The 27,930-nt window shown below is 40.0% G+C and overlaps 2 protein-coding genes across 2 annotated transcripts in view; both read right to left on the reverse strand.

Annotated features, from left to right (window-relative positions):
- The window catches only part of LOC136422206 (uncharacterized), a 28,366-nt gene extending 26,892 nt beyond the window's left edge, over nucleotides 1–1,474 (reverse strand). The window contains exons 1-3 of the mRNA XM_066409852.1: nucleotides 1,395–1,474; nucleotides 1,033–1,166; nucleotides 600–710 (exon numbers count right to left, since the gene is read on the reverse strand). Coding sequence (XP_066265949.1) covers nucleotides 600–710; nucleotides 1,033–1,166; nucleotides 1,395–1,474 — 325 coding nt within the window. The remainder of the gene's footprint in view (nucleotides 1–599; nucleotides 711–1,032; nucleotides 1,167–1,394) is intronic.
- Nucleotides 1,475–2,830: 1,356 nt separating this feature from the next.
- The window catches only part of LOC136422208 (uncharacterized), a 47,103-nt gene continuing 22,003 nt past the window's right edge, over nucleotides 2,831–27,930 (reverse strand). Inside the window, exons 24-54 of the mRNA XM_066409853.1 lie at nucleotides 27,404–27,519; nucleotides 26,264–26,426; nucleotides 24,996–25,067; nucleotides 24,050–24,203; nucleotides 23,182–23,395; nucleotides 21,665–21,871; nucleotides 21,014–21,156; nucleotides 20,032–20,183; nucleotides 19,128–19,363; nucleotides 18,563–18,712; nucleotides 17,568–17,728; nucleotides 16,980–17,074; nucleotides 16,261–16,458; nucleotides 15,448–15,625; nucleotides 14,946–15,139; nucleotides 14,284–14,411; nucleotides 13,617–13,857; nucleotides 13,051–13,249; nucleotides 12,169–12,266; nucleotides 11,603–11,763; nucleotides 10,566–10,683; nucleotides 9,833–10,005; nucleotides 9,156–9,315; nucleotides 8,057–8,335; nucleotides 7,459–7,590; nucleotides 6,591–6,781; nucleotides 5,863–6,064; nucleotides 5,270–5,401; nucleotides 4,285–4,437; nucleotides 3,537–3,749; nucleotides 2,831–2,928 (exon numbers count right to left, since the gene is read on the reverse strand). Coding sequence (XP_066265950.1) covers nucleotides 2,831–2,928; nucleotides 3,537–3,749; nucleotides 4,285–4,437; nucleotides 5,270–5,401; nucleotides 5,863–6,064; nucleotides 6,591–6,781; nucleotides 7,459–7,590; nucleotides 8,057–8,335; nucleotides 9,156–9,315; nucleotides 9,833–10,005; nucleotides 10,566–10,683; nucleotides 11,603–11,763; nucleotides 12,169–12,266; nucleotides 13,051–13,249; nucleotides 13,617–13,857; nucleotides 14,284–14,411; nucleotides 14,946–15,139; nucleotides 15,448–15,625; nucleotides 16,261–16,458; nucleotides 16,980–17,074; nucleotides 17,568–17,728; nucleotides 18,563–18,712; nucleotides 19,128–19,363; nucleotides 20,032–20,183; nucleotides 21,014–21,156; nucleotides 21,665–21,871; nucleotides 23,182–23,395; nucleotides 24,050–24,203; nucleotides 24,996–25,067; nucleotides 26,264–26,426; nucleotides 27,404–27,519 — 5,111 coding nt within the window. The remainder of the gene's footprint in view (nucleotides 2,929–3,536; nucleotides 3,750–4,284; nucleotides 4,438–5,269; nucleotides 5,402–5,862; nucleotides 6,065–6,590; nucleotides 6,782–7,458; nucleotides 7,591–8,056; nucleotides 8,336–9,155; nucleotides 9,316–9,832; nucleotides 10,006–10,565; nucleotides 10,684–11,602; nucleotides 11,764–12,168; nucleotides 12,267–13,050; nucleotides 13,250–13,616; nucleotides 13,858–14,283; nucleotides 14,412–14,945; nucleotides 15,140–15,447; nucleotides 15,626–16,260; nucleotides 16,459–16,979; nucleotides 17,075–17,567; nucleotides 17,729–18,562; nucleotides 18,713–19,127; nucleotides 19,364–20,031; nucleotides 20,184–21,013; nucleotides 21,157–21,664; nucleotides 21,872–23,181; nucleotides 23,396–24,049; nucleotides 24,204–24,995; nucleotides 25,068–26,263; nucleotides 26,427–27,403; nucleotides 27,520–27,930) is intronic.

A 27,930-nucleotide genomic window follows, 5' to 3' on the forward strand; every position in this document is an offset into this window, starting at 1 on the left:
TATGTTCCCCTTTGCAAAAATTTGTGAAAAGTTACCAGCACTGGAAAAAGAGCAAAATTTCATTCCAACACAGATTTTATGAGTCAGGGTAGAGAATGCGATCTGACAAAGACCCATACACACTGGAAAAATTTTCTTGACGTACAACAACGACGTTACCTCCAAGGTGAACATACGACAAAATCGTATGGGCCATAAACATGCCTCATGACGCTAATACACACCTAGGAAAAAAGGCGACGTATGTCGAAAACGTAAAATTTTCCCGTCGTGTATTGGGTCAAAGTCGGCAATTCTACCGGTAAAGATTGCAATTGGAGTCTCAGTGAACAGAGCTTGTGATCAGGCTCTCTGCCAGTACAATTGGCAATTCTCCAGTAAAATCGGAGAACTGGCGATTCTACCAGAGTAGAACAGGAGATTCTACCAGTTCAGATCCGGATTATAGTCTGAGACTGTTCAAAGAAACTATAATTTGTGATCTCTTACTGCAGTAGAAACACTGATTCTGCCAGATTGCAATCTGTACCTAACACATGTCACACATGACACATACAGCTTATCAAAGTCAATGTAAGAACAGTCAAATCTAAACATACCATCTGAGCGTACAGTCCATGTGTTCCCCAGCACGTTGGTGGCCCTCACCACGCTGTAGTACGTCTCACCATCTGTCATCTCCAGACCATCTCTGGAGCTCTCAGTTCTCACTGTGTAAAAACAGACACAGAATTATAATCATTTTGTTAGGCAACCATTTCATATTTAAGTCAAGAGGTTCTAAAAGATTGAATTTCCAGTCCTTTACAAAGTTAGTACTATTCTTTTATTAAAAGATAAAACATCTCATTGCGTCTTGGAGGGGGAAGCAGGAGGGTTATCGTGGTAAGTTGGGTATATGGCTAAAGCTCATCAACTGTAACTGGGGTGTATCATTAAAAAATTGGCATAAAATAATAATTTTGGATAGGTATTAAACAGATATAGAAGTATACATATCCAGTGTTATGCAAGACTTAATTTTTTTCTGACCTCTTGTGTCTGTGAAATCCTGGATGAGTGTTTCGTCCACCCTCCTGATTGACCACTCATACTGGACAATAGGACAGGGGTCTCCGCTGAAGTCCCAACTGGCTTGCAGCTCATCAAGGGACGTCTGGTAGTCTCTGTGGTCAGCAAATAACACAACAACATCAAAGATACAAGAAAAAGTCAGGCTAATACAAATGTCATGTAGATAAACGTAAAATTGTGGCTACAAAACATAGTCAAAATTAGTTATCGCACAAGAAAGCATTTTTTTACATTATAATTTATACAATGCATGTCATGATAATACTCTCAGACAATTTCCGTAGCCTAGCATGTCCCTGTGGCAAAAGCGGTAACACAACCCCATCCACTGGACATATGGATCAAATTCCACGGATCCGTAGGCAGTGGTTTTATCCCAGGATTGGTTTGTCTCAAGCATCAAGCTTGGAGTTCGACTGAAGAAGAAGCAAGCCTACTGTTTGTCAGTTTCTAAATAAAGATACTCACAGGTCAGTCCCAGATACGGGTCCATCGAACACCTGTGCAGGATTCATGGGTGTGAGGCCAGCACTGAACAGACTGATGTACACACCATTGGAGATGGCCACTGTGGTCAGGCCAGCCAAGTTGTAGGCTTTGATCGACACAAACACCTGCAAGAAAAAACACATTATCTTCATTCTGATGTCATTGTTGACATATAAATCTAAAAATGACTTCAAAACCATTTTTTCTTATGGATAAAAGAGTACTTAGTATATTGGGAAAAAAAAACTACAGAAATTGGTGCATTGTACATTTCGTACTTCAGGCATCCCTTCTAGTAGATAGTAATTGCTGAGCGACTGTACATCAACCAAAATTGGATTTGCATAATTAACAGTTACCCTTGATTGGAATATGATGCCAGATGTAAAAGTACATGTTTGATTTGAAAGAAAACTATATTAAAAAAAAGGTAAAAGAACCCCACACAAAATAATTCTTTATCTATAAAATTTGTCGAGTGATCTGTCAAATGTTTGGTTGCTCAGCGGTCACTCGGCAGTTGCATCCTCTAGTGAAAACGGGGCAAAACAGTATGATGTACACATATGCATGGTTTGTATCACTAAAATCTTTTCATTTCCATTTTGTATCTGTGCCATGTACAATGTCATGCACAATACCATAATCTGACCAGAAGAAGTCCATTTTGCTTCTGTTCATTTCACTTCTGTGCCATGCACGATACCATCATCTGACCCACCATTAGAGAATCTTTTGAAGATTTATACATGTGACTGAATGTGAAGAATCTAAACGAATGGAATCCATACCTGTTGAACCTGCATCAAGTCCAGCCCCATGACGGTGAGAGAGGACACCCCGGTGGGTACCTCTGTGTACTCCCGTAACTGACCCCCTCCTGGGGTGGTGCCGACAGCATACTTATATCTGCAGGGGTAACAAAGTACAGTTCAATGCTACAATTCTATATGTAAAAATTCATTTTTATCATACATGATACTGTAAATTGTGAAACTTTTGAAGTGGTTTCATTTCTCCTGTAAATGTCTCCCACCCATGTCTCCCTTGTATGACTATTGTTGACTAAAGAATTGTTTCAAACGTGAATTCAAGACTCAGTGAAAGGCTCATTTTCAATTTTCCGTAAAATAAAACCACCACAAAACTAAATGAATTTACAGTATATACAGGAAAGCCATCTTTGTGACAAACAATACATAACAAAGTTATGATACCGTATCATATGGATAATATGTTTTATCTAGCCAAGGACAGGAGACTACCCTTACTTGTCAATGGAAGACTCGGGATCACTGAAGGTAGTCCAGGCAGCAGTGACTTGTGTGACGGACTGTTGGCAGACTGCATCTAGTGCTGCACACTCTGTAAGGGATTCAAAGGACAGCAGTTTGTTTTTGTTTGTTTTACATTGTTGTGTGCGTTTCTCTTCAGAAAAATTGACAGGTCTTGGTGGCAAATGTGTAGATGTTGTTGGCACATTGGCACACCAAATATGTGTGTGTTTTTTGGCACACTTTTCTGACACAGATCAGCCGAAGAGGCTCAATCGTCATGGTAAAAGATATTGTGTGAAGTGTAAAGGTTCTGAGCCCAAGGCTCTAACAGTGAGATTCTCTTCACAGTTATGTTATGATGATAATAGTCGCATTGTTTATCTGGCATGTTAAATACAGAGAGAAAACAGATAGTAGTAATACTTGTACCTTTCTAAAAAAATACCGTCAATGGTCAATTCAGAAAGATATCAGCTATACGTATTACGTTAAATTTGGTAGACTCGGCTGAATTCAGGCGCAAAGTGAGGTTCACGAAGAAGGCGATGATTACACTCATCTGGTAAAATTTGAGCAGTATGGCTCTGCATTACATGGATTCAAAACGACTGATTACACTCTACGTAAAAGTACATACAGGCCCCAATATGATAATCATCAAATCCACGTATTAAATGCATTAAAATCTCTACTCACCTTCTTCTGTAGAGCAGGTAGACACAGGATTGTAGGTTACATTTGAAGTACTGTAGTTGAAGGTGTTGAGACCAGAGACTTCCACTACAACCCCGCTCGTTGGTGGTGTTGCATCTATGATGATGCTACCGGAGTAGGCGGCCGTCCTCAACCCCACACTGTTATAGGCTATCACTGTGGCAAAGTAGTGTCTCTGGTCCTGTAGTGTCAGACCTGTTCAAAAGGAAGAAATAAAATGGTCTGTTAGTGAAATCTATTTCGATTCAACCATTCACCTGATAATTACTTGAGAAAAGACCTGTACAAGTGACCATCAAGCCAATCTGACCATCAAGCCAATCTGACCACAAGCTAATCTGACCACATTTTTGTCCATTAAGAATCGTTTTCTATAGTGACCACCTGTCCACATAGACCAGATTTTATCGGTTTCCAAAGTGGTCTTCTTGGGCAGTTTTGATGGTAAGGCCATGTTGATTTGCTTATATGTATGACATAGAAATAGAATCTTAATTTTTGTCCTTTCACACCTTCTTCTTTGTCTATGGAATTGACTATGGCAATCTACGACGTTATATTCTGTTTTGTGATATTTAGTATGGCAATTAATGGATGAAAATTGATGCACGCCCGGATGTCATCTATATGATCAAATCAACATTCAACATTCTAACTAAAAAAATGTTTGTCAGATTATAAAAAGAATTAGAAAATAAGATGAATTTAAAAAAATGAAAAAATTTCCTACCTGTAGCTCTGTACTCAGACCGGTACCCATCAAGAGACACTGATGCAAACGTGTCGTCCAGACCCTGTTTGGTCCCGATCATGAAGCTGTAGCTCACGATGTTACTCTCTGACTCCAGGAAGAACTCCCAGCTACACCGCAGCTCAGTTGCAGCTGAAACACAAAGTTACATAATCATATAAAGTCAATCTATTGACTAGAAAGGTAACATTTGCAAGCAGATACATAATGTTTACCTTCACATGGTCTAGCCTTACAAACTACTGCTCTGTTTATTCTTACTCAGAGTCAAACACATTCATATACATGTACATGGTGACCAGCCCCTCACTCAAGCTCTGTAATGCTTAATTGTTGCTACATTACTAGTGTTTACCATTACAGTGTTTACCAGTAACCATGGTGACAGCCGTCTGGTTCAGGTCGTTAACCCTATTTGTTTGGAACAGAAGAAGGAGAGGAAGAAACGTAGCAAAAACAATATGTTTACCTTCTGTGAAGGTAAACAAAATAAACACAGCCATACTGTGAATAAAGTCTAAAGGACCCAATTAGGATAGTCAGACACTCAGTTTGTAGCATAAAAGTTTTATCAAGCACAACATTGCTATTATTGTTTATTGTGGTTTCAAATTTTCAAAGCGATCACCAAGGGTCCCCGTTCTCACCATATGATAAGTGGAATGAATGCATGCATTACAGTGGATAAATGGTTTTAGGGCTTGTCATTATAGACATTTGCATGGTAAATTAAGTTATCAGAAATAAGAATATACAGGGTTTAATAATCAGGGGTTAATGTCCTGTAATGAGCTATTTATGGCGACAGAAGGCCTGGTTGCTTCCTATAACCATTGAATAAACAACTGAGTCAGCAAAGCTGACCAATGCGATCAAGGCCTCTTAATGAATTTCAAATGGGAGCTCCTGATTTGTCAATGACGTCAGGCTATATGGTAATGATGTGTAAATCCCTGGGACTCACCAGACATGTAGGAAGGACAGTTGACAGTGCCGACCACAGGAGGGGTGTTGTCTATCACCACACTGCCACTCTGGGCACGGTTAGTCAGCCCTGCAACGTTACTGCCATACACCGTCAGAATGTTGGGGATACCTGGAGAGAGAAAAATAAAGGATTCGCTGAACAAAAGATTCCTAACATTAAAATTCTTTGACAGATTTGCTTGGAATGTCTGAATTAAGCCCGATTTCGTAAAAGGGTTATCTTAAACTTGCCTCGACAACCTCAAAAACTCTTATCCCTTTTAAGAGGAGTGAAGGCATATTCAAACTTGCTAGTATGAATGAAAGATAAGCACATACTTGTTGCATGTATGAAAGTATTTGTTTCTATTGTCATTCATAGAAATCATTCATAAAAACAACAACAGTTTAACAACATTTTCATTTATTGATTTTGAATTTCATGTGGTTCACATGACTTTCCATCAAAGTACAACAGTTACAGACGTTTCAGCACTAAGGAGAGTACTTGAAATTGGCCCATATGAAACACAGTTCATTTACAAAGAAACAAGTACTGTCAATAATATACACAAATAACCAACAAAGTACCTGGAGCTGCAGGTCTAACACCAGCTTTGTTACTTCGATACGCGTGGTTGAAGGGCGTCTCTGATAGGATGTCGCTGCCGTAGGGTGTCGTACCAAACTGGTACCAACCGGAACTGACCGGACAGTTGTCGTCGGTGACATCGAAGGCCGCACTGATGAAGCCTGACGTCAACTGATAACGGTTTGTACCAGGTTCCAAGCTCTTTAAGAACAACAGCACAGAATGGGAAGCATTACAGCAACCATTTGCTCTTCTCGTTAATTGTGACTGGCTTAACAAAGCTACCTTGTTCTGTAAACTACACATAAAATGCTTAAGTTGCATTACATTGCCACACACAGAAGTACAAGTGCTTATGGGTCAAATTCCTACAATTTCAAACACACACACACAACTAGTCTATGACTTCATTTTTGCTAAATGTAGATATTACAAGCAAGTAATAATCTATTACCTAGTGAATTTTGGAATATACAATAGAAGATGTAAAATTGCTGCTTATATGTTTCCACTATAAAAACAGCAAGATCTGACTAAAATTACAGAGAGGTGGAACCCATATTATGTTATGTAAGTTGTCTAGCTATTACTTCATTTTCCCCATTATGCTATGGGAGAATAAACTGTACCATAGTTATTAATGTACTCTATGGGATGCAGTGAGGCAATTTAATTCGTTTAAGCACTAGAGAAATTGGTATCACTTCTTTTTAAATTATGAACATACCGCATCTTCACCAATAGCCACAATCCCAATGCTGGTGATGTCCACAGTTGGAGGAGAGCAGTCGATGAGGAGTCCATCTGAGTAGGACTCCAGGATATTCCCATACCCAGTGATCGCTCGGACTGTCAGGTAGTATGTCACTCCACAGTCCAGAGAAAGGATGGCTCTTGCCTTCCCACTTCCACCCAAACCTACAGAGAAAACATTGAATTTCAAATGGTGACTCAAGATACAACATAGATGTCCCTGTAGCTCAACTGGTAGTGGGCTCACAGTTGAGTTCCTGGTTCCAATTAGTTTGTAACTTGGAGACCCTGGTTCGAATCAGGGGACAGGCATACTTGTTGGAGCTGTATTCGTGGTTTGGAAGGGACGTAAAAGGGGGTCCTGTGATTGAGGAGCATGTTAACAGTCACTACAACAGTCTCATTACTTAGATGGGTACCTACTGGCTGTAGTTAAGATGAATAATTAGATATTTGAATGAAAATTGGCTACAGATAGATTATATTTATTCCAAATTTATGTTTTGTACAAAGCTAGGCCTTCCTTTTGTATCCATATTCTTGTGTGCTTAGTACCTTTGTTAAGAAGGTTATGTTGGTGGGTTGTTTTTGGGCTTGTTTTTAGACAGCATAATTTGAGAAGCTGTTGATGGATGAAGTTCGACTACTGGCCCCCTAGTGGATTGCTGCGGTACTGCAGAAGAATTTCCTGCTTTGATATTTGATATATTCTAGACATGATTTGATCTTGATAGTTCAATGCTTACATTGGTTATCCAAACATATTTAAAGAAAGTAGACACTATGGGCTCCCATGTACTTTTTTTAAAGCATATCCATGCATATGAGCATTATAGACTGACCTCCTCCCCTGACTTGGTCCTCAGGTTTAAGAATGATCCCAGCTGACAGGAAAGGTTGAACATCGTCCTCCCCACTGGAGGTGCCCACAGCCCACAGGAAGTGTACGATACCATGGAGCTGGCTCTCAAAACCTGATGGATAAATGAATAGAAAACACCATTAGCAAGAATGTACACAAATGTAAAAAAAAGTAAAAGTAGTTCCAAAGCATTTTTGAGGCTGTAGGTGTATTGGGTGGTTAGTCCACTGTGTAGGGAACGGTATTGAAAGGCAGAGCCTATCCCTTTCTTTCCACCACCATTAACCTCCCCACCAAAGACAGTTTACCCACCCCCCCCCCCTGGTTGAGCCAGAAAAGTCATGTGTTACCATCTGATTTATCGACCTTCATCAGATTTTATTCTTATTGTCTGACATGTACATCTACAGGTGATTCAGCACCCACAGCACTTAAAGATATAAGAACTAGAAAGAAAAAGTGCAAGCAGTGTAAAAATATTGAAATAAAATGATCATTGATATAATACACTAACAGCTACTGACATTTAAGCACTAAGGACAGTACTTAGCAGTCACTGCATATCAAGAAACATTCACCTGCAAAGTGCCCAGTGAGGATATTTTTGGTCCTCTGATAGTCCAGGTCTGAGTTCTCCTCCGGACCATCAGTGACGTAACCGGCCCTGTCCTCGTCTACGACAAATATGGGAGAGGACGTGATCGTTGTGGAGAAGGAACCGGCGCCGTTCCGTGCCTTGGCGGTGACGTAGTAGACGGGAACGTTGGTGTTCCAGTCCGTGAGAGGGAGGGTCAGACCACTGATGTAGGCTGCGCGTTCTGAGCCCATGTTTGTGAACGGTAGGAGGTCATCAGCACCTGGCAAAGAGAAATGTTAAACAGTCGTTACAAGTAGAATTGCATAACCAGTGATTAGTGACTCTGTCTCCAAACCTGCAGGTTGGGAGTTTGAATCCCGGCTGTTGTCGCTCACCTGCCATGTAGTCTATTGGAAAGGGTCACAGTCCTTAGGATGGGACATTAGGCTGTGGTCAACTGTTGAAAAGAGCCTTGGGGCAATTTCCCTGGTACAATGAACTTGTATAATTGTACTGTAAGACAACTGTCTTTTCTGTCATGAATCAGTCTAATGGAAGATAAGCAAGCAATCAAAAATGTGCTACCTAATATGAAACGCATCTACAGCTTTACCCAGTTCTGTTTGAAATGATATACTTAGTCTAGTGACTGTCCTAAGCTATGAAGTAGATTCAAACATCCATACCTAAAAAAGATTTAAAGATTTACACACAAAATGATTGAATAGAGGAGAGGATCATCAGCACAGCTTAAAGGGGAATTTTTTCCTACTTTTTAATTTGATATTGGTGTGAAGTATTTTTTTCACCAACTTCTTTGATGAGGTGAAAGGTAAGGAAATGATTCAGAAGCATACTGTACATGCAGAATTGTTTGCGGTGGTTTTATGTTTGCGGTTTTTGCGGTGAACTTTCAGCGTGAACTTAAAACCACCGTGAAACCTTTTGCCCACCTAAGACTGTAGCGCTACTATTGTTTCAAACACAAAGTTAAAACCACCACGAACATTTCTGCCTTTTTTCTCTACTGCAAAGTAAAAACCACACAAACTTAAATGCATTTACAGTAATTGATAGACAAACAAAATGTCTGGACCCACCAGCGCTTGTGCCGACAGAGACCCAGTAGTCCTGAATCCCGCTCTCTCCATCCACAGCCAACCAGGAGGCCTGGATACCGTTAGGGTCGGCCTGCCGCACGTAACCATCGATCTTCTCCTCCGCACTGCCATCTAACACTCCCACACGGATGTACTGCATCTGTAGAGGAGTTCAAGAACACAGATGCAAAATATACAAAACTGAATGAAAAGTAGTGGCTGAGTAATTTGTATTGCCTGAGCCAGTTTGAGCTAACTATTATTTACAGATTGAAAGTTTGCTAGCACTAACTGTTGGGTCTCTACACAAGATCCTGACTATACTATTGTTATCCAGCTGTGAATAAAAAAAAGCCTTCACCCCTGAGGTGCCGCCAAAATAAATAAGTATATAATGCAAACATTTACCAAATGGGGCTTGTTCCCTTTGGCAGTTACTTGTCTCAGACAACCATACTCATTATTAGTTGGTAGCGCTCTGGCTTTCAAATTTCTTTGACCCTTTTGGTCCCAAGGTGTATATTTTTGCATAATGCCAAAATGTACTCCTTGGGACCAAAAGGCTACTTAGTCAGTCAAGTCAATGCGCAGTTATTGCTTACAGGTTTAGTCAATGCTTTCATTTTGCTTTGAGAAATAACTTTAGGTCTTTTGAAATTTTGAGAAAAATATCTTACTGCAGGAGGTGAAGGGTCGATGACAACGCCGTCTGTTTGATAGACAGATGTCAGCGTGGCTCTGTTGACAGCTCCGACCCTGGTCTGGTACATAGCTCCAGCAGACATGCTCAGTCCTGACTCGGTGTGGCTGGACAGACTCGCTGGGTACAGCAGCTGCCAGGGCTCGTCAGCTGTTGGAACAGTAACAGAGAAATCTAAGTGTGATGCAGGGCTGTCTCCAGGACCCGTCCTTCCGTTTCGGGACGGAAATTTGACAGCTGGGACTGAATTTTTTTTTACCTTGTCCGTCCCAAAATCTGAACTTCATGACATGAAACTGATGAAATTGTATCTTCGTAAGCTTAAAATGATGAATTTAACAAGGAGCATGAAATGAACAAGAAATCGAAAATCTCATACCTCTGTAAAATGTTTTAAGTTTGTGTGAATTTCTTGTTTTATTCATTGTTGTGAATTTTTCCGAATTTCTGTCTATGCATTTTCCTACCTAAGTATGCAACTTTGGACCCAACTTTAGGAGAGAATTATGATCAACAGACACAAGAAAACTATCAATAACTGTTGATGAATTATGCATACATCCAAAAGGAAAAAAAGGAGTATTACTAAGTCTTGTAGTATAAAATTCCCCATACATGTATATAGGACACTACTTTTGCATGTTATCATGATGATTTCATTCAGAGAAAACTCTTTCTCTGGGATTATTCTACGTGCAAAAAAGGCTTACTTGGCACAATCTGTTGCCTGGTTCCATGGAAGGTCTCAAAGATGGCCGCCTTGAAGTGGTCCAGTCCAGACTCTAGATCCTCGAACCCCCAACTTGCGGATAGGGAGTTTTGGGTTGTCTGAAAGTGATTCAAAGATGATCAATAAACCAGTCATACATATGATTAGAAAGTGAGAGTGGAGAATGAATGTACTGTATGCAAGCTGTGTTATGTGTTTGCAGTGGCAGAGCATCTGGCTATGAACCAATGAGACCCAGGTTCAATCCCCAGTGGAGTACCCAGACATGTCTGGACATGCACCCAGACGTTGTGCCCTTGGGAAAGGCACTTAACACATATTTCCCATGTCCTAAGCCCAGCAGTAGGGTTTGGGTTGGCGTTAGGAAGGGCATCCAGCTGTAAAAACTCTTGCTACAAAAAAGACTTGCACTTGATGAAGAGTTCTGGGGCTCCCCCATCAGTGTGTAAGCACGTCCAACCCCCATATGATGGGGAATAAAAGACGTAAAATTGGATAGAGAGAGAGAGAGAGAGAGATTTTAAACAATTCTGGAGTACAGATCTGAAGTATTATACATTGGAAACTCATATTTGTGGTGTCATGGATTTTCGTTGAGAGGTCACTGCAAAACCCACAAAAATATAACTACTGCAAACATTTTAACATCAACGGTACATTCTTAATTCTTACAGCCCGTCACACAAAAATTGATCGGCTGAAGAGTGCAAGCTCTAAAGTGCATGTTCTTTCCATCACCGCACGATTTTCAGGGATCAGTTGATGCTCACAGGTCACAGAGCCCTGTTAGATATGTTAGATTTTCAGGCTAAAAATACACAAAATCATCTGTCAATTTTAAAATCATGCGAACTTCTAGCAATTAGAAAATATAGTCAAAGTTTATTGACTGTGTGGCAGTGGCTTACAGAATGCTGTCCTTCATCATCATCACATCTACACTGTATTAAACACACTACTTTACATACAATCGTACATGTGCAACGAGCCTTTACAAACAATGTCATGTCAGTTAACCTGGTAGTCTCTGTCAGTAGGAGGGTCAGAATCCCCGTCCCAGATGTCCACCAGGTAGTCAAACACAGGAGGAGTCAGGTCCACGATGAAGCTGTCTGTATCCGCTTCTGTCACGCCTCCAGCTACATTGATGGCTGTGAGCTTTGTCGTGACAATGTCAGCTGTACAAACAAGTAAAGTAGATGACGTTACACTTCATACTTTAAAAGTAAGGGCATGTAAGATTAATGTAAACTATTAGCATGGCTTATATACTGTAAATCTATTTATAATTGCAGTTGGTAATTCTAGTGGTTGGGGGAGAGGGTTCACGGTATTTGATTCTAATGTTGGAAACAAGCATCACTGTCTCAAATGTTACTGATCAAACACAAATTTAAGCAGTTGACTAGTGACTGTTATTGTTATTGTTAAAGTAGCTTAAATCAAGTTACCATTAGCAGATCAAGAATTGAAGTATATCTTTTCTACTCAAGTTTCAGAAGAAACATTTTTTCAAAGTAGCTGGAAGTTTCGATAGTTTTGCACTAAAAGTAGTAAAGAAAGAGCTCAGCCAGTCCCCTTACCGTGGAGGAGGTGGAAGTGGTAAAACACCACCGACCCCTCGTCCCTATCAATGTCATCAGGGCCGTGTATGAGCTGGTCTGCTCCATAGTTACCATCACTGGAGAAAACAAGAAGCAAATGTTACACTGGTTACAGTTTTGAAGAATAGTGGACTCATTCCCCAGCTAACCGACATACATCGCACCACAGTCATCCCTCAGTCAGACATTCAGAGCAGCATAGTTTCCGTTTAGAACTTTCATTCAGCCTTTCAGACCAGTTTTGCCTTGTCGGCCTTTTCAACAAAAAATGCTAAATGACACAAGTTTGTGAAGTTCTCACTTGTATACCTTTCCAGTGCATACTGCCCAGTGGCCATGTTGCCCTGTTAACATGATACCTACAGGTTGTTGTGCTCTGACCTTAGTTGACTTACATGTACGTCATTACAGTTTGTATGTCAACGTGTAAACAATAGAAACTGGTATGCAACGCTTATGCAAGAACACTTATACTGGCTAAACAATACAGATGCAGAAATCAGTGCTTCAGCAGAAACCGAGGTGTACATGCAGTGTAATAATGAGATCAAGAGATCCTAACACTGTATAATAAGTGTCTAAAGGTACCTTTCACACTGCAAAAACTATGACCATTATTTACGTATCAGTGACATACATGCACATGTTCTTTTTTTACGATTAAAATCTGTTTTTAAGTGACTTTACCATGTTCAACTCATTGTTACATTTCATGTATTGAATAGTTATGCCAGTCCATTTTGAAGAAGAGTGATGGATGGCACAATGTCCAGCAATCTCTGGATTTTATCCAGTTGTAGAGATTGATTTGTCTGTAAATATAATCATTATTCACTAGATATACTGGTGTATTTTCCTTACCTATCCCTCTGCCTTCTATACACAGACACCATGAATTCGTCAATTCCCGACTCAGGGTCAACAAAGTCTCCCCAAATTGCGCCGACGATGGCCTGTTCCGAAGTGAACTCTTCGTCCACGGGGATACCGTTTGCGTCCAGTTCTTCACTGGTTCCGTCTACAATCCAACCGGCTTCAGGTGGTGTCAAGTCTACCCGAGCTGTGGGTAGAAGGTGATGAAAATTGTGTACAAAATTACATCTCTCTAAATCCCATCTTGTTCATCTGGCATATACATCTTTTTTAAAAAAATACGAGGAAAAATGAATCAGTGAAACAGCATTTGGTTAAGCAGTACATGTAAATGAAACAGCCAACTTGAAGTGTATTAGCCTTTATTATTACTTTTTCAAATGATAAACGGTTTCATTACAACAGTACACCCAAATCTATTGCAAAGTAGTTCACAATTACAAAGATTTCAAAACTGTGCTCCCTTCACAACATTGTAAATTGAATGACATGTATAGAGACTTTTCAAACAACTTTATTGTAATTGTGTACAATAGTCGTCAATACATCCTCACCTCCATTGCTGACCGCAGTAACACTCAACTTTTTGAACCCTCCGTGGTAGGCGATCAGCATGTTGTAATACATGGAGTTGTGCACTAGAGGCTCATCCAAGTTCATACATGTTTGGTGGACCCTGCTGGTGAACTTGGTCAGGTTAACGAGGTCGTAACCCCCCGGGAAGCTGCCGACGCCCCACATGTATTTGCTGATGCCAGATTCGGGGTCATAGAAGTCCTTCCAGTTGGCACAAACCTGAAAAAGAGTTGGGATTTGTAATTTCTGTCAGTAACATTAACTCATACTCTTAGATGACCAAATCAGATCTATTAATGCAGCATCAGTAGTCCCTAAAGTCACGTCGGCGTGGTGTAACGGTTAGAGCGTTGAACTCGGAATTAATAGGTCCCGAGTTCAATACTCACCATGCCCCGACGTTGTGCTCTTGAGAAAGGCACTTTACACTACCTTCCCAGACGGTGAAGTGACGCCCACCGAGCCTATTCGGCTTATCTGTCAAACTGTGTTCCAAAAAACACACTGCTGATTTGGTTGCCGATGTGCCAACATCTAGCGCATTTGCCACTGAGAACCGTTAATTTTTTTTTTTTCACCTGTAGAACGCAAATCTAAGTAATGACAATTTACGTTGTAAAAACAGCACTTCTTCACTGCACGTACCTCATTCTGCTCCATAGTCCAGTTCATATCCCTACCATATTGGCTCCCATCGAACAGATTTCCAGCTAAAGGTGGAGTGTTGTCCATGACGATTGGGGACTCAGCCACACCCATACCTCTGAGATCAACTAAAAATGTACACAGATATTGAAATATTGATAAGCTGTATGGACTCAGTATAGTTCCAGAAAAAGAAGACACTGCAAAAACTTACTGAGCCTACTGAGGGCAGACCTGAAGGAAAGAGGTCAAGGACCGTTGCGGTCAGAAAGAAACTTACGGGAGCTAAGGAAGCTCGCAGCGAATCGGACAAAGTGGAAGGGACTGAAGGAAGACTGAATGCGGCTGCAGGATGTTTCAACTACTGCAGCAGCAGAAAACAGTGGACTACTATGGACTCATAACCTGTCGGAAGTACAATGTATTATTCTTTTTTTGGGTTTGCATGTTTTGAACTCAGGTAGGCACCAGCTGCTTTTAAGTACTGGATACTAGTACATGTAATTTGTTTAAAATTTCAAGGTGTGATTGTAAGACTCAAACAGGGGCCTGCTCAAGCCTCAATCTTTACTAAGAGTCTCACAAGACCCTGAGCCAAAAAGTGAAGAAAAAAGGGGGAGGGGGTAGTGTATTATAAGTAAAAGTGAATGAAGAACACTGACCTCCATTGATGACCCTCAGTTTCGGCCAGAATGGCACGCCTTCCTCCTCAGTGGTCAGTTTCCCTGTCCAGTCCCCGGCTATCCCGTGTTCGTGCGAGCCGGTGTAGTTGTGACGTACCCAGTTCATCACAAGAACGTCAAACTTGGTCAAGCCCAGGCCGATGTCGGCTTCTTTGATATCTGACTGGAGGTCACTGTATACAGGACAAAGTTGTCAGCATAAATTATGTAGAAAATACCATGTGATGGTAACTAGTAGTTAACATTCAATTTGCTTAACTGCATTCCAAGGCTAAAAAGAAGTCTCAAAGATTCTAAGTCTCTGTGAATTCAAAGTGATCTCGAACCGGCCAGGATCTGAACTCACGACTTCTTGGTCTACAATGTAGATGCAGAGTTGCTAACCAATGGACTTTCCAGCCATGTAACATTTATTAAATCTCAAAAACTCCCCTAAGAATAAAAATTTAACAAACAAATAAACAAACAAATATGAACTTACCTTGCATTGTAAGCAACATAGAGTTCCTCCTCTTCAGTGAAGGTGACCTCAGTGATTTCGTGGAAGTCCGGAGGAGTGTTGTCGATACCGTAGGCCGCCGTGTGGCACACACTCGTGATCAGGGCACCTCCAAAGGCCACGTTGTTGATCGCTCTGACAGTGATGTAATATTTGGCATCTGAAACAAAGCATAACAAACAGTATTATTATTATCATGATTATAATAGTACATTTTAGACATAGTGCACATATATGAATGCTAAAGCTAGTTACAATGAGTACTTTGTGTCCAACCATACCCTTGCTAGAGAATCCTGACCTAGCCAATACTTGGTGCATATTGAGACTTTAAGATCAGAGAAACCTAACCTACAAACAAGGCCAAAGGAGACCGTCAATGCTGAATTTGGATAATTAACTATGAATGAATTAACTAGTGGGAGGAAGAGTTGTCCGATCAAAGAAAAATTGAATTTTAAAGTTGGAATCAGTGAATAACGAGTCTTAGCTCTGTCATTTTCCCAACACAACGTATGATATATTTTGGTATGCACTTAGCATTATTCCATTTTATCTCAGGGCAAATTACTGCAGAATTTAAGAGTGAGAGTGCAAAATGAATAGATTGCCAATTCTAATTTTTGTGTGTGACATACCGAACTACCAACAAGGATCTAAAATACTACCATATTTGCAGTAACAAGACAGCGGAATTTTGTTTAAAACATGCATTGACCATCTCAAAAGGTCCTCCTTTTGCGATAGCACACAGATTGTACGACAATCCTACAGCAAATGTAATCAGGCCCTTACCCAGTAAGATTCCGTCAGGATAGCCGGGTATGGGAGGTATGGGGAAGATGCTCCCGGAGTGCGTCCACTCGCTGGAGTCGTACAGGTGAGCATGTGGGTCGATGTGCGGGTGGATCATGTCCACGCAGGGCTCCAGCCCCACCGCCCAGCTGTACCCAAACAGCCCGGTGTTGTCATCGTGGAACCCATCCCAGTTGGCTGGAAACACAAGTGGCAAATTAAAGAGGATATGATGGAAATTTTCAAATTTGTGAGAAGATGTTTGCTGCTCAACATTTTATAAGATTGCCAAGAGAACTAGAAGTAAAATTACACTGAAGCCAATGATATGTGTATTTACAGTAAATAAGGAAGGAATTGGACATGTCTAGGTGTATATATAGAAGAGTTATCTCAGATGATTGCACAATATTATCATGGTATATACTTAGTCTAGTAATTTTAAAACAAAATGTCAAAAATTGCATGCTTTTGCATGTTGCAAAGAAGAACACACCAATCAATATGATTTCTATTGGGAAGGCATAAATTTTCAATTTTTGCAAGTTTCTCTATTAGTAAGTATTTATTTATCTGGTGCATAACTGTAAAGGTTTAGATTTTTAGAATAGATTTAGTCTTAGACTAGTGAGAGCATTAACTTCTGTTTCATTGTATGTAACTATATTTCAAATCTGCATATAAATCACTAAGTTCTACATGTACATGACTGAGCATACCTGCGATGAAGGTGTTAGCTCTGGTGTGGTATCCTCCAACTGTCATCCTCATGCCGTTGAACACTGTCCTTCCATCCTCAGCATCTCGAATAACCCTGAAAAACAAAGTTAACAGACATGCATCATGATTTAAATACATACGACCAAGGACCTTGATATAACTAAAAAGTTGACATATCCTCTCTAACAATGATGGGCATTACCAGACAATTAATCAGAATTATACTGTCTTTAATATTCCACCCAAATCCTGTTTCCAGTTGAAATAAATTTTCATCATTTATCATTCATTTGCACTCTTTGCTGAACATCAAAATACAAAGTAGCAAATATTGTGAAACACAAACTTTTCCTGTATACGACTCTCATCGTGGGGACCAAATCTTCCAGAATACAGAATGTTTTATGTTAAAATATTGCTTGCTACCATGACATTGAATAATGTCTGCACCTGGCAGAAGTTTTTTCCCCAGGGGTGATTTTGGAACAGTTTATTTTTGCTTTGGGGGGGACATGGGTGAAACTTAAGTACTCAGTCCCTACTACACTGTGCAGGTGCTGCACCTGGTCCCACCTGCATATACTCACCTGTGCTGAGGTAGATTTGTCCTGTCTGACTCCCTGCCACACCTGTCCTGTTCCCAGCCGTCCAGCATCAGGTCCTCACAGGTGTCAAACAGCAGCTCCTCCTCACCTGGGTCAGTCCCCAGGTACCCTGGGTCAGGGTGGGTGAAGTCTGTCAGGACCCCCTGTCACAACAAAATGGAAGTCTGAATGAAAAAGAAGTTACACCAAGGAAAACAGTTACAGTGAAACCTAGCCAGTCAACCACTTGGCACAGGCAAACCATCTCCAGTTACAACTTACAAGCCATTATATTAAAATGATATTTTCAACTTAACATAGTTAGTAGTAGTACCAGTCCACTGTGTTCTGAAGCTGAAGTGGTATGTACAACCTGCAGCTGCAATCAGTCTTTCTTCCATAGTTAGTGCCCAAAGCTTAGCAACCAACTGTCTTAAGTTAACTCTTAACCAACCAACCAACCAACCAACCAACCATCAATCACTTTCTTGGGGGGTCCCCAGTGGGCATTCATACCCCAGTGAGTAACCAAAGTTGATTGACAGCAGCACCCAGCCCAGCTCAGCAGCGGCCATTTCAAATTGAGCATTATTGCAGGTCCTGGCACTATCGGCCGATGAGTGATATCAATTCTACCCCTTTCACAATGCATGCATATGATTGGTTAAAAGACTAAATCATTTAACAACCTATTTGTTTTCAATTATCTATTGCATAATATCATGATAGACTTAGTGAAGTTGTCTCCTTCAGTTGCAAAGGGAATAAAGATAACAACACTAAAAATAAACATTGAACACATTGTCTATTTGTTAGGTACAATGTCATCAATTTGTAATGCTTGGTCAAACAATTATGGCTGTGTGTAAAGTATTTTGTATCTATTCACAATGAGACAAGTCATTACACTGGGTTAGCCAAGGCAGCTTTCGCTGGTACAAGCTGACCCACAAAAATATAGAATTTAATTGTATCTGAACGTTAAAGTTGTAACCTACCGCTGATGATATTTCACCAGTGTACCCGATGAAGTTGTCTGACTCCACGTTGAAGTAATACAGGATGTTGTCCTCCAGTGAAAGCCCCTCGTGGAGGAAGTAGGCATTGTGGCCGAATCCAAACCTCTCGTAGTAGTGCATCCGGCCAGACTGCAGAAAAGAATAATATTGTCATGTACATTGTCTTTGATCAGCTTTCAACTGTAAATACAACCAATTTCAAATGTCTTTCTGTACATGATGTATCACTCAGTCATTATCACTTTGTTACATATTATTTCATAACTTGTCAATGACATGTAATGTTTAAAAATGACCTAACCATAACCCTAACCCTAAATGGCAACTTTTGTTCTTGTCAAAATCCATTCAATATTTCATCAAAATCATCATGAACAGCCCAACAATCATTAAACAAATTCTGTATGGACACAAAAAACAGCAACACATGATTTGCAAAGATACATTGTTACAATAGCACTAACAGCAACGGTACGTAACTTTATACAAAGGAAGCCTCAAGTGACTCAATTTGGTAAAAGAAACAAAATCTCGGACTACTTACGACTTCTAATCGAGCACCACCCTTTTCAGCCATTGACTCTGCCTGGCCATTCAGCTCACAGTCTTTGGTCTCTCCGTAGTCGAAGTTGAAGCCTTTACATTGTGTTGGTAAGTACTTCAGACATTCTGCGGCACAAGACTCCGGGCTCGAGGTGGCTACTCCGTTACCGGGGATAGACTTGAAGGGCTCTACTGCCAGACGACCCAGTCTTGGAGGTGTGAAGGAAGCCAGACCCCCTGCAGAGACAGATTTACACCTTTTTCATCTCACAGCTGGCAAAGGTAGTCTCATAATAGCCTTTTGGAGGCTGTAGGGACAGTGGGTTGTTATCCACTGTGTCTGGGACGCGGTATTGGAAGGTGGATCCCATCCCTCTTCTTCCATCGCCTTTGAACCCCCCCAACCAAAGTTAGGTACCCATTTTTACACCTAGCTGGAGTGAGTCAAGTCGTGTGAAGTGCTTTTTCCAAGGACAAACTGTCTAGCCAGGTACACCAGGAAATGAACCAGTGACCTCTTGATCTTGCATCCGTTTTAATTGGATTCCACAACTGGTGGCTAGCTCAATTGTACATTCCTCTAAATCTCAGTGCGGCAACAGTGACCATTAGAAAACATACATGTTACATTACGTGAGAGAAAAACTGCCAAGAAATTCAACACTTGAGCTCTAATAATTGTGAATACAGGTATCATTCACTCATCAACCTCTACTTAGCTTTTTGGGGATTTCTTCACTAATCCTCAATCAAGTTCATTCGTCTTATATGTAGATCTTAAGTTAAAACCGAATGTGTTAAAAACAATTAGATTTAATGTCTTTGAATAAATGGATAAAAATGAATGAATGAATGATCAAACAGGCCAATGAATGAATGGATGAATGAGCAAACAAAAGCCTTACCTTCAGTTGCAGCCTCCCTTGTGAGAGTGAACTCTTGCCATGGGGTTATCTGGTCACCCCACACGCCATGTCCGTACCCAAGCCCAACCCTCTGTGCTGTCAGTTCCGAGTCATCAAACAGTTTGGCTGTTGCACTCAACTTCTGGGGATTACTGATTAAAGAGCAGCACAACACCATTAGATATTTGAATTATAAACTTTCATGGTCCTTTGTTTTGTTGTAACAATTTAGTGGCATGTGTACAAAAAAATTTAAGCAAATTAAGAAACATTTTCGTCCCAGCCTCATATCTATGGTATTATTGGCAGCTGCTCATGGGTTTAGATACAACACAAGTGCCTGGTACAAATAAACAAGGGAAATAAAAGAACTAAAGGAACATTAACATAAACAACTGAAGTTTAAAACACTTGTGTCCAGTATTTCTCTTTAAGAATCTGCCTCAAAATTTAAGATGTTATGTCAATTAAGGTTAGACATTCAGGTAATAAGATACGCAAGGCAACAGTTACTTAAGCAACTGGACAAAGTTTGGAAACAGTCAGACGTTTTCAATAGCATTTTCTGTCAGTGACTAGAGGAGTATCTGGATAAAAAGATGATGTTCATTTCATTTCTTGAGGCAGATAGATTTGTATTTGCATGTGTAACATAACTAACATCATCATAATTGGACAGTTTACTTTTTTCAAAATTGTTATCATCTATAGCCCGACAAAAGAAAAGTCAAGCAGAAATATATAGATTTATTAGGCACTATTTCTGCTTGGGAAGCTCTTAGAATCATACAGTGAAAACAACAGCCAACAGTTCAGTACCAAGGCCAGTGACATTAACCTCATCTCACCTGGTGGACAGGTACTCCACGTCCACTCTCCCGCTGGGTAAGGTGTTATCTAAGGTGGGGAGACTACAGGTGGCAGTGGAACAGCCAACAATTCAGTACCAAGAACAGTACTAGTGACAGTAAGCTCATGTTACCTTGTGGACAGGTACTCCACGTCCACTCTCCCACTGGGTAAGGTGTTATCTAAGGTGGGGAGGCTACAGGTGGCAGTGGCACAGCCTCCAGCATTGTTACAGGCATGGACTGTGAAGTATAGTGGAACTCCATGCACCAGTTCCTACAGATGGTAAAAAGCATGAAGAAAAATTGAGTACAGCCCTTGCAAACATGGTATGCATTGCTGGACAGAACCTACATTGATGCAGGACTGGTCTGGCATTTTGGGCATTGATGCCACATCGGTCCAGATCTCTGGGCAATTGGGCATCAATGCTACCCATATGTTCAGAATCTGACCATTAATCATCATTTATCATTCAAGCTCACAAGCTTGTATCATAAAAACCTAAGGCTTACTGACACTGTCTGATAGTTACATGGTATATGAAAGTCCTAGGCCTGTATTTTTGTTGTGTTAATCAACTTAAATGTTATACAGTGTTTGGACAATGGACCCACAGACTCTGAGGCTGTTTTGTAGAATGTCATGCAGCTGTTCCAATGGCTGATTAGTTTTTTGACTGATGGATGGTTTGGTCAATGAATACACAATAATGGTGCCCCCTTGCAGAATCTACTGACATTGCAGGAACAAATGTTACACTGTAACAGGCAACATCACTTACACTGTTGAGCTCCACAGGACTGTTACCAATCTCTTCCTGCGACACCACATCCGTACCCCCTGGCACGGTGCCAACGTCAAACTTCAGCTTAGCCTGGGACCTGTCATCATTGGCTACGATCTCTATCCGGTAGGCTGGCTCTGCGTAGTCATAGCCTACCACCTGATCCACGTTACACTCCCTCGTCTGAGCAGGAACTCCAGAGCCCTGGAGCGGAGACATAGAATCATCTAGATTATCAAATCATTACAATTCTCTTGATGCTGTTAAAAGTTAGAGTTGGCATTAGGGTATACAACTGTAAGAATTCTGCTCCAAACTCAAAGACTTTCATGAGGAGGTCAAAGGCTCCTCAGCAGTCACAAGACATGGGTACCTGGCAATCTGTCATTAAGACACGACATCTATGTGGAGGCATGTCTAACCCTCGTGATACAAGGTACAACAAACAATACACCAGATAGCAAATGAGTATCATTCTTTCAATCAATGACTTAAAATCTAATGTACTATTGTAAGCTACGTGCCATACTACTGTGTTAAAACTCATGTATATGCTTTAGGTAAATGATCTAGTTCAGAAAGTCATCATTGAACATACGATGGACTTATTAGAATTAAGATAAGCATAGTTTTTGATGCTCCAGACTTAAGATGTAGTATCATGATATCAAACCAGAGTTTGAAAGGGAAAATTGTTAAAGTAACTGATGCAAAATCCTGCAGAACTAGAAAGTACAACGACTTTCCTTCCACAATCTACATGTACAATAAGAAGAACGTCAATGGAGTAATATGTTTAGGAATTATCCTTACGTTAAGTTAGACCGGGTCCCATAGTATAACCCCCAAACTTGAAATTCAAGAATTGCTTACTCTATATGCACAATAGAAAAGAAAGAGCTAACTGGTGTAGTTTTCTGTGATCTGTCAAGAGCGTTTGACACGCTAGATCACGACATACTACTGCTAAAACTGAAATGCTATGGCGTGGAAGACTCAGCTTGTGAACATACGATGGACTTATTAGACTTAAGATAAGCATAGTTTTTGATGCTCCAGACTTAAGATGTAGTATCATGATATCAAACCAGAGTTTGAAAGGGAAAATTGTTAAAGTAACTGATGCAAAATCCTGCAGAACTAGAAAGTACAACGACTTTCCTTCCACAATCTACATGTACAATAAGAAGAACGTCAATGGAGTAATATGCCAGGCGATACTGTATTCCTGGATAAATAAATAAACAAACAAACAAACAATGTAGTACCAAAATGCAATCTCATTAACTAAAGGTACAGGTACATTTCCTTGAACTTTCTTGGTTTAACAAAAAAAATTCTTAGATGCAATTATTGTTTGTGCTTAGAATAGGGATTCTTGCTGGTGCTTAAAACAGAAATTCTTGTATATGGATTAATATTCCTGCTGACAGAAAATTTTCTTTGTACAAGGAAAAACAAGAAAAATAAGAAAAACGATTTTTTTTATAGTGCAGTACATTTGACATGCTTACATCAGCAGTGACACTCTCTATCTCAGGAGGACTGTTGTCCTCTTCTTTAGTGGAGAGATCCAGGATGCGCATGGTGATCTTCGGAGTGGTGTACTTCCACAGGTCAGCCTTAAACAGAGTCTCTGTGATGGTTCCAACCAACAAGTTCACCTCGACTGTCACCAGGGCCATCAGTTTTAACTTTAGGGGGATCAGCTCAAGGTCAAGTTTCATGCTGAAAGAAGAAGGAAGTTTAACATGATTGAATCATTATTACAATCAATTGGTGTGTCTGTTTGTTTGTTTGTTTGTATGTCACTAGTGCAGGGCCATCAGTTTTAACTTTAAGGGGATCAGCTCAAGGTCAAGTTACATTCTGAAAGAAGAAGACGGTTCAACATGATTAAATCAATATAATTATAATCAGTGGGTGGATGCATTTGTTTGTTTGTCATTCACAGTGACTGTGTCTGCAGTTAGGCAGCCTGCCAGGATGTAAGGTGGAAATGGTGTAAAAGGGATACTTGGAGAATTGGATGTCTGTTTTTGATTTGCTCTATACGTTATAACTACATATTAAACAGGTATGAAGTGATGAGAATTTTTTATGCATTCATGTTTTTGTGCCCCCCCCACCCTAAAATGGCTGTTATCAATACCACATTTACCAGTTGCAAAAACATTAAAATGAGATACAATGCAATGTCTGGAACTATGATTTAAACCTAACATAGAGCTATCTTTTTAAAAGAATACAACTGCTCAATTTCATCACTTAAAGGCACTCAATCCAAAAGAAGACAGTGATCTGAAAAAATGGGTTTTTCAATATTTTTACTGAATTCAAAGTCACAATCAAACCACCAAAAGAAAAAAAAAATTATTTTACCCGACGTCAAATGGAAACTTGCTGAATCCGATTTCTGCCTGCGTTGGGAAGCGAACTTCCATGATGTCGCCCTCCAGTCGTAGTTTACCGTACAGGACGGCGCCGACTGCCAGCTCTCCCCACACTCGGATACCAATGTAGGGCGTTACCCCACCTGTAAATCATTCAATATAATTATTACTAAAATGAAAGACTCATTTGTTAGAGACCAATCATGACTGTCCATCACAATTAGCAGTTGAACCAATTAGAACTGGTAATTAGTGTTTGACCAATGAGAGAGTGACTGCATGTCTGTCAAATATTTGCATCTTATTTTGCATACTGGTTGATATGTTTTGATGGGTTTGGTGGGGTCATATGTAATCGGTCTTTTTGAGTGGCTCAGTATTCCTGAAGAAGGAGTGAGATATAGTTTGAAATTTAGTAAGTGGGCTTTGGTTGTGTGATGTGCATAATATATATATATATATTATATGATAAATAATGTACAATGTAAAGTAAGTGTTATACATATAATTTTCTAACCAACACTTAAACGTAGGTCATCCATACTTAGTCTAGTACTCTATAAGTAGATATATATATATATCTAAAGAGATATAAAGACACCCTTAAACACTACTTAAAGAAGGGTCACATTGACCCCACAAACTTTGAAGCTCTCTGCAACGATCGCAGCGCCTGGTGTCAGCTGAGCTACAACAGCGTCACAACTTTTGAAGCTGAGAGGATAGCAGCCGCTGAGGCCAAGAGGAGGGCTAGGAAAGCCCGGCTGCAACAGAACTGATGAACTGACATGACATTATGTAGACTTGCCCTACTCCTTCGAGTGGCTGTCAACACTCTATAAGTAAAGGAAATGCACAATGTGCTTCTTTCAAAATGGTACTAGCTGTGACATATGCATGTGTCATAAACACTTAGAGATTTGGGTAAAAGTTACCTGTCATGTTCTGGTTCATTAGGCTGGCAGCTATAGTACAGTCCATGCCGTAGTATCCATCTGCACCAAATCCTGAAAGCAAAAAAGATTTGACAAGGTCTCATTCATGAGTTTTTTCACCCCATAGGCTTACATGCTATAATACGTGTTTTATATGGGCGCAATCGTAATGAAGCTATAGGAAATGCACCAATGTCATTCTTTCTATAATGAGAATATTTACCCTAGATCATGCAAAAAATTGCCGGCAACTTCACTACATCAAATCTCTGTTTATAGCAATTACAAAGGGTACTTAGCTACACCCCCAAAAAAGGCATTTTCTAGCTGTAAGCGCTCGACCGCATCACCCAAAATGCAAGGCTGTGGACGTCCGACCTCGCGCGCGGCTGCCAAACTTTACCGGCTAATTTCTTCAGTAACAAACAAGCTTTCATCAGTTTGACGCTTGAGATCAGTTGGGCTCAGCTAAAAGAGAATCTACCACCGATATAAACACACGCTCATGCAGCCGTTCATCTTTTGGCAATGGACTCTTTGAGGGTACCCACAATTGCACAGTACCATATTACAATACATGGTTTGATAACATTATATAAACATTGTGTGACTGTTCAGTATCAACAATGAAAAACCGAACATTTGACATAAAAAGGAATTACGGATCTTTCATTCGTAGAGTAGATTGTAAACAAAAACTGTATATACAGTGTATGATCAATATCAAATATTTCCCATTAAAGGCACCCAGAGCATTTTATTGGGCTTGACACTATACCATTACATATCGAAATTCAAGGAGCAAAGATGCGATGTCATTGTGTGGTGAGCACTGATAAAAAATCAATGCGCTCTGTTTCAGTCTAATGGGCCGATCCTGAATGTCCATCAGTGAATGTCCAACCAATGAGAGGATGAGAACTTTTAGTTCGACCAATGAGAGAATGGATGGATGTCCGTCGAATAATTTGCATTTCTATGTTTTTATTCTGCAACTGTACTCTACGTTTTGAAGGAGGTAGGTGGGGCTATGGGTCCATTACACTAGGCACGTTAAAACTAAAGGGATCACCGTGTAGTTTATTTTGGCTTGTTTATCATCATGCAAATGTAGTAAACTTTAGCATTTAATGTCAATTCCATAAAGATTACAGCAACTAGAATATTTCCAGTTTTCAAGCCTTATAAAATGCTCTGGGTGCCTTTAAGACTTTTAACTCCGTTATCCCCCAAGTGTCAAATGAATACATTTTAATTTCCATACTTACTGAATGTCATGGGGAGAATTCCACCCACCAGCATGTATATTTCATACTTGAAGAAGTTGGAGATTCTTCTCGGGAAGTTGTAGAACCCTTCTAACTTGATATCAAAGGACGAAAAGAGGTCTGCAGAACCCCCATTCAGTAATAGGTCGATAGCTTCCTCAAGCTTTAAAAAATAATGAAATGAAACAAATTCACGTTAGATGCATCCTGAGAAGTACACTCACTACTATTAAGCCTTAAATTTTATAAAAACTTCCCACCCTTGAATCCAGTATCTGTATCTGTTATGTTATTGCCGGTATAACCGCCCTTCGGCGTAACACACCGGTCCTGAGCTTTGCAGGCACGTAGTGCGGTAGCAGCTGGTTATATAACACCGAACGATCTGTCACGTCTAACCTTCGCATATCTAACTGCATGTATTGTTTAAATCTGTCTAATGAGGATGCTTCCACGGTACTTGGTGGCAACGAGTTCCACTCTACGATCGTTCTAAGAAAATAAAAATTTTTGAACACATCAATGCTAGGTTGATAAGTCTGATACTTAAAGGCATGACTATTTCTATTTCAGTGTATTTGACTATTTCAGTAGGACTGGTGGTGGTATACTATATGATTGTAGTGGACAACCTTAGTAAAATAGTTGTAGTAGAGTCTATTCAGTCTCTGTATCTGTCTGTATCTATATAGCCGGTACAACCGCCATTATGCGTAACACACCAGCTTCGCAGGCACGCGGCGTGGCAGCAGTTGGTTATATTACACCAAACAATCTGTTACACCTAGTCTTTGCATATCTGACTGCAACCGTTCTTTAAAGCTACTTAGTGAAGATGCTCCTACAGTACTTGACAACGAGTTCCATTCTATTATGTAGAAGGCATGTGTAGGTACATGCAAAATATACAGTCATGTAAATGGCACTTACATAGGTTGTGTTTTAAGAACTTCATTGTCATATTATTTCAATAGCAAATAGACTACAGATGCAGACACACACACAGAACAAAACACAGAGTTATTGGTATACTTAAATGAATGCATGAACAAAAATGAAAGCAAAGGACAAAAATCTTACTGATACATTTGATAACATCTTCAGCTTCTGTCTTGCTAAGAAACTGGCTTAAGATCTTACCATGGCAGAATACAGGTTCTTCAGATCTTCCATAAGATTGACAGCCACAACCGGATCAATGTTGTTTAAGTCCAGTGCAAACCGGATTTGTAGAAGTGTCATGTCTTTCACACCATCTATTGAACAGAAAGCAATTTCCCATTTTGTAACAACTTCAGAGAAAAACCGTTCAGTGCATTACTCATCTACATAGATAACATACACAAACAAGTCAACTACAAGTAGTTAAGTTTAGATTGGATGCTATGGGACTCAATTCAAGTAAGTGAGATACAATAAAAATTATAGAAATAATGATGACAAGGATTTAAGAAAATTACCATCATATCTACCAGAGGCCATGGAGAATTTGAACATTTTCTTCTAAATTTCAGAAATTATACATAAATCTACACAGAAGTAACAAAGGCACATTTCAATTTAGAGTAGTTTCCAATTTAAGCAGTGATGCAATTCCAAGGATCTTATAAATACTATAAAAAGCAAATTCGGCTGACTGCAATTAAAAAATGAACTTGTTTTGTATG

The sequence above is a fragment of the Branchiostoma lanceolatum genome, chromosome 16, assembly GCF_035083965.1.
Source record: "Branchiostoma lanceolatum isolate klBraLanc5 chromosome 16, klBraLanc5.hap2, whole genome shotgun sequence".
NCBI classification, from domain to species: domain Eukaryota; kingdom Metazoa; phylum Chordata; class Leptocardii; order Amphioxiformes; family Branchiostomatidae; genus Branchiostoma; species Branchiostoma lanceolatum.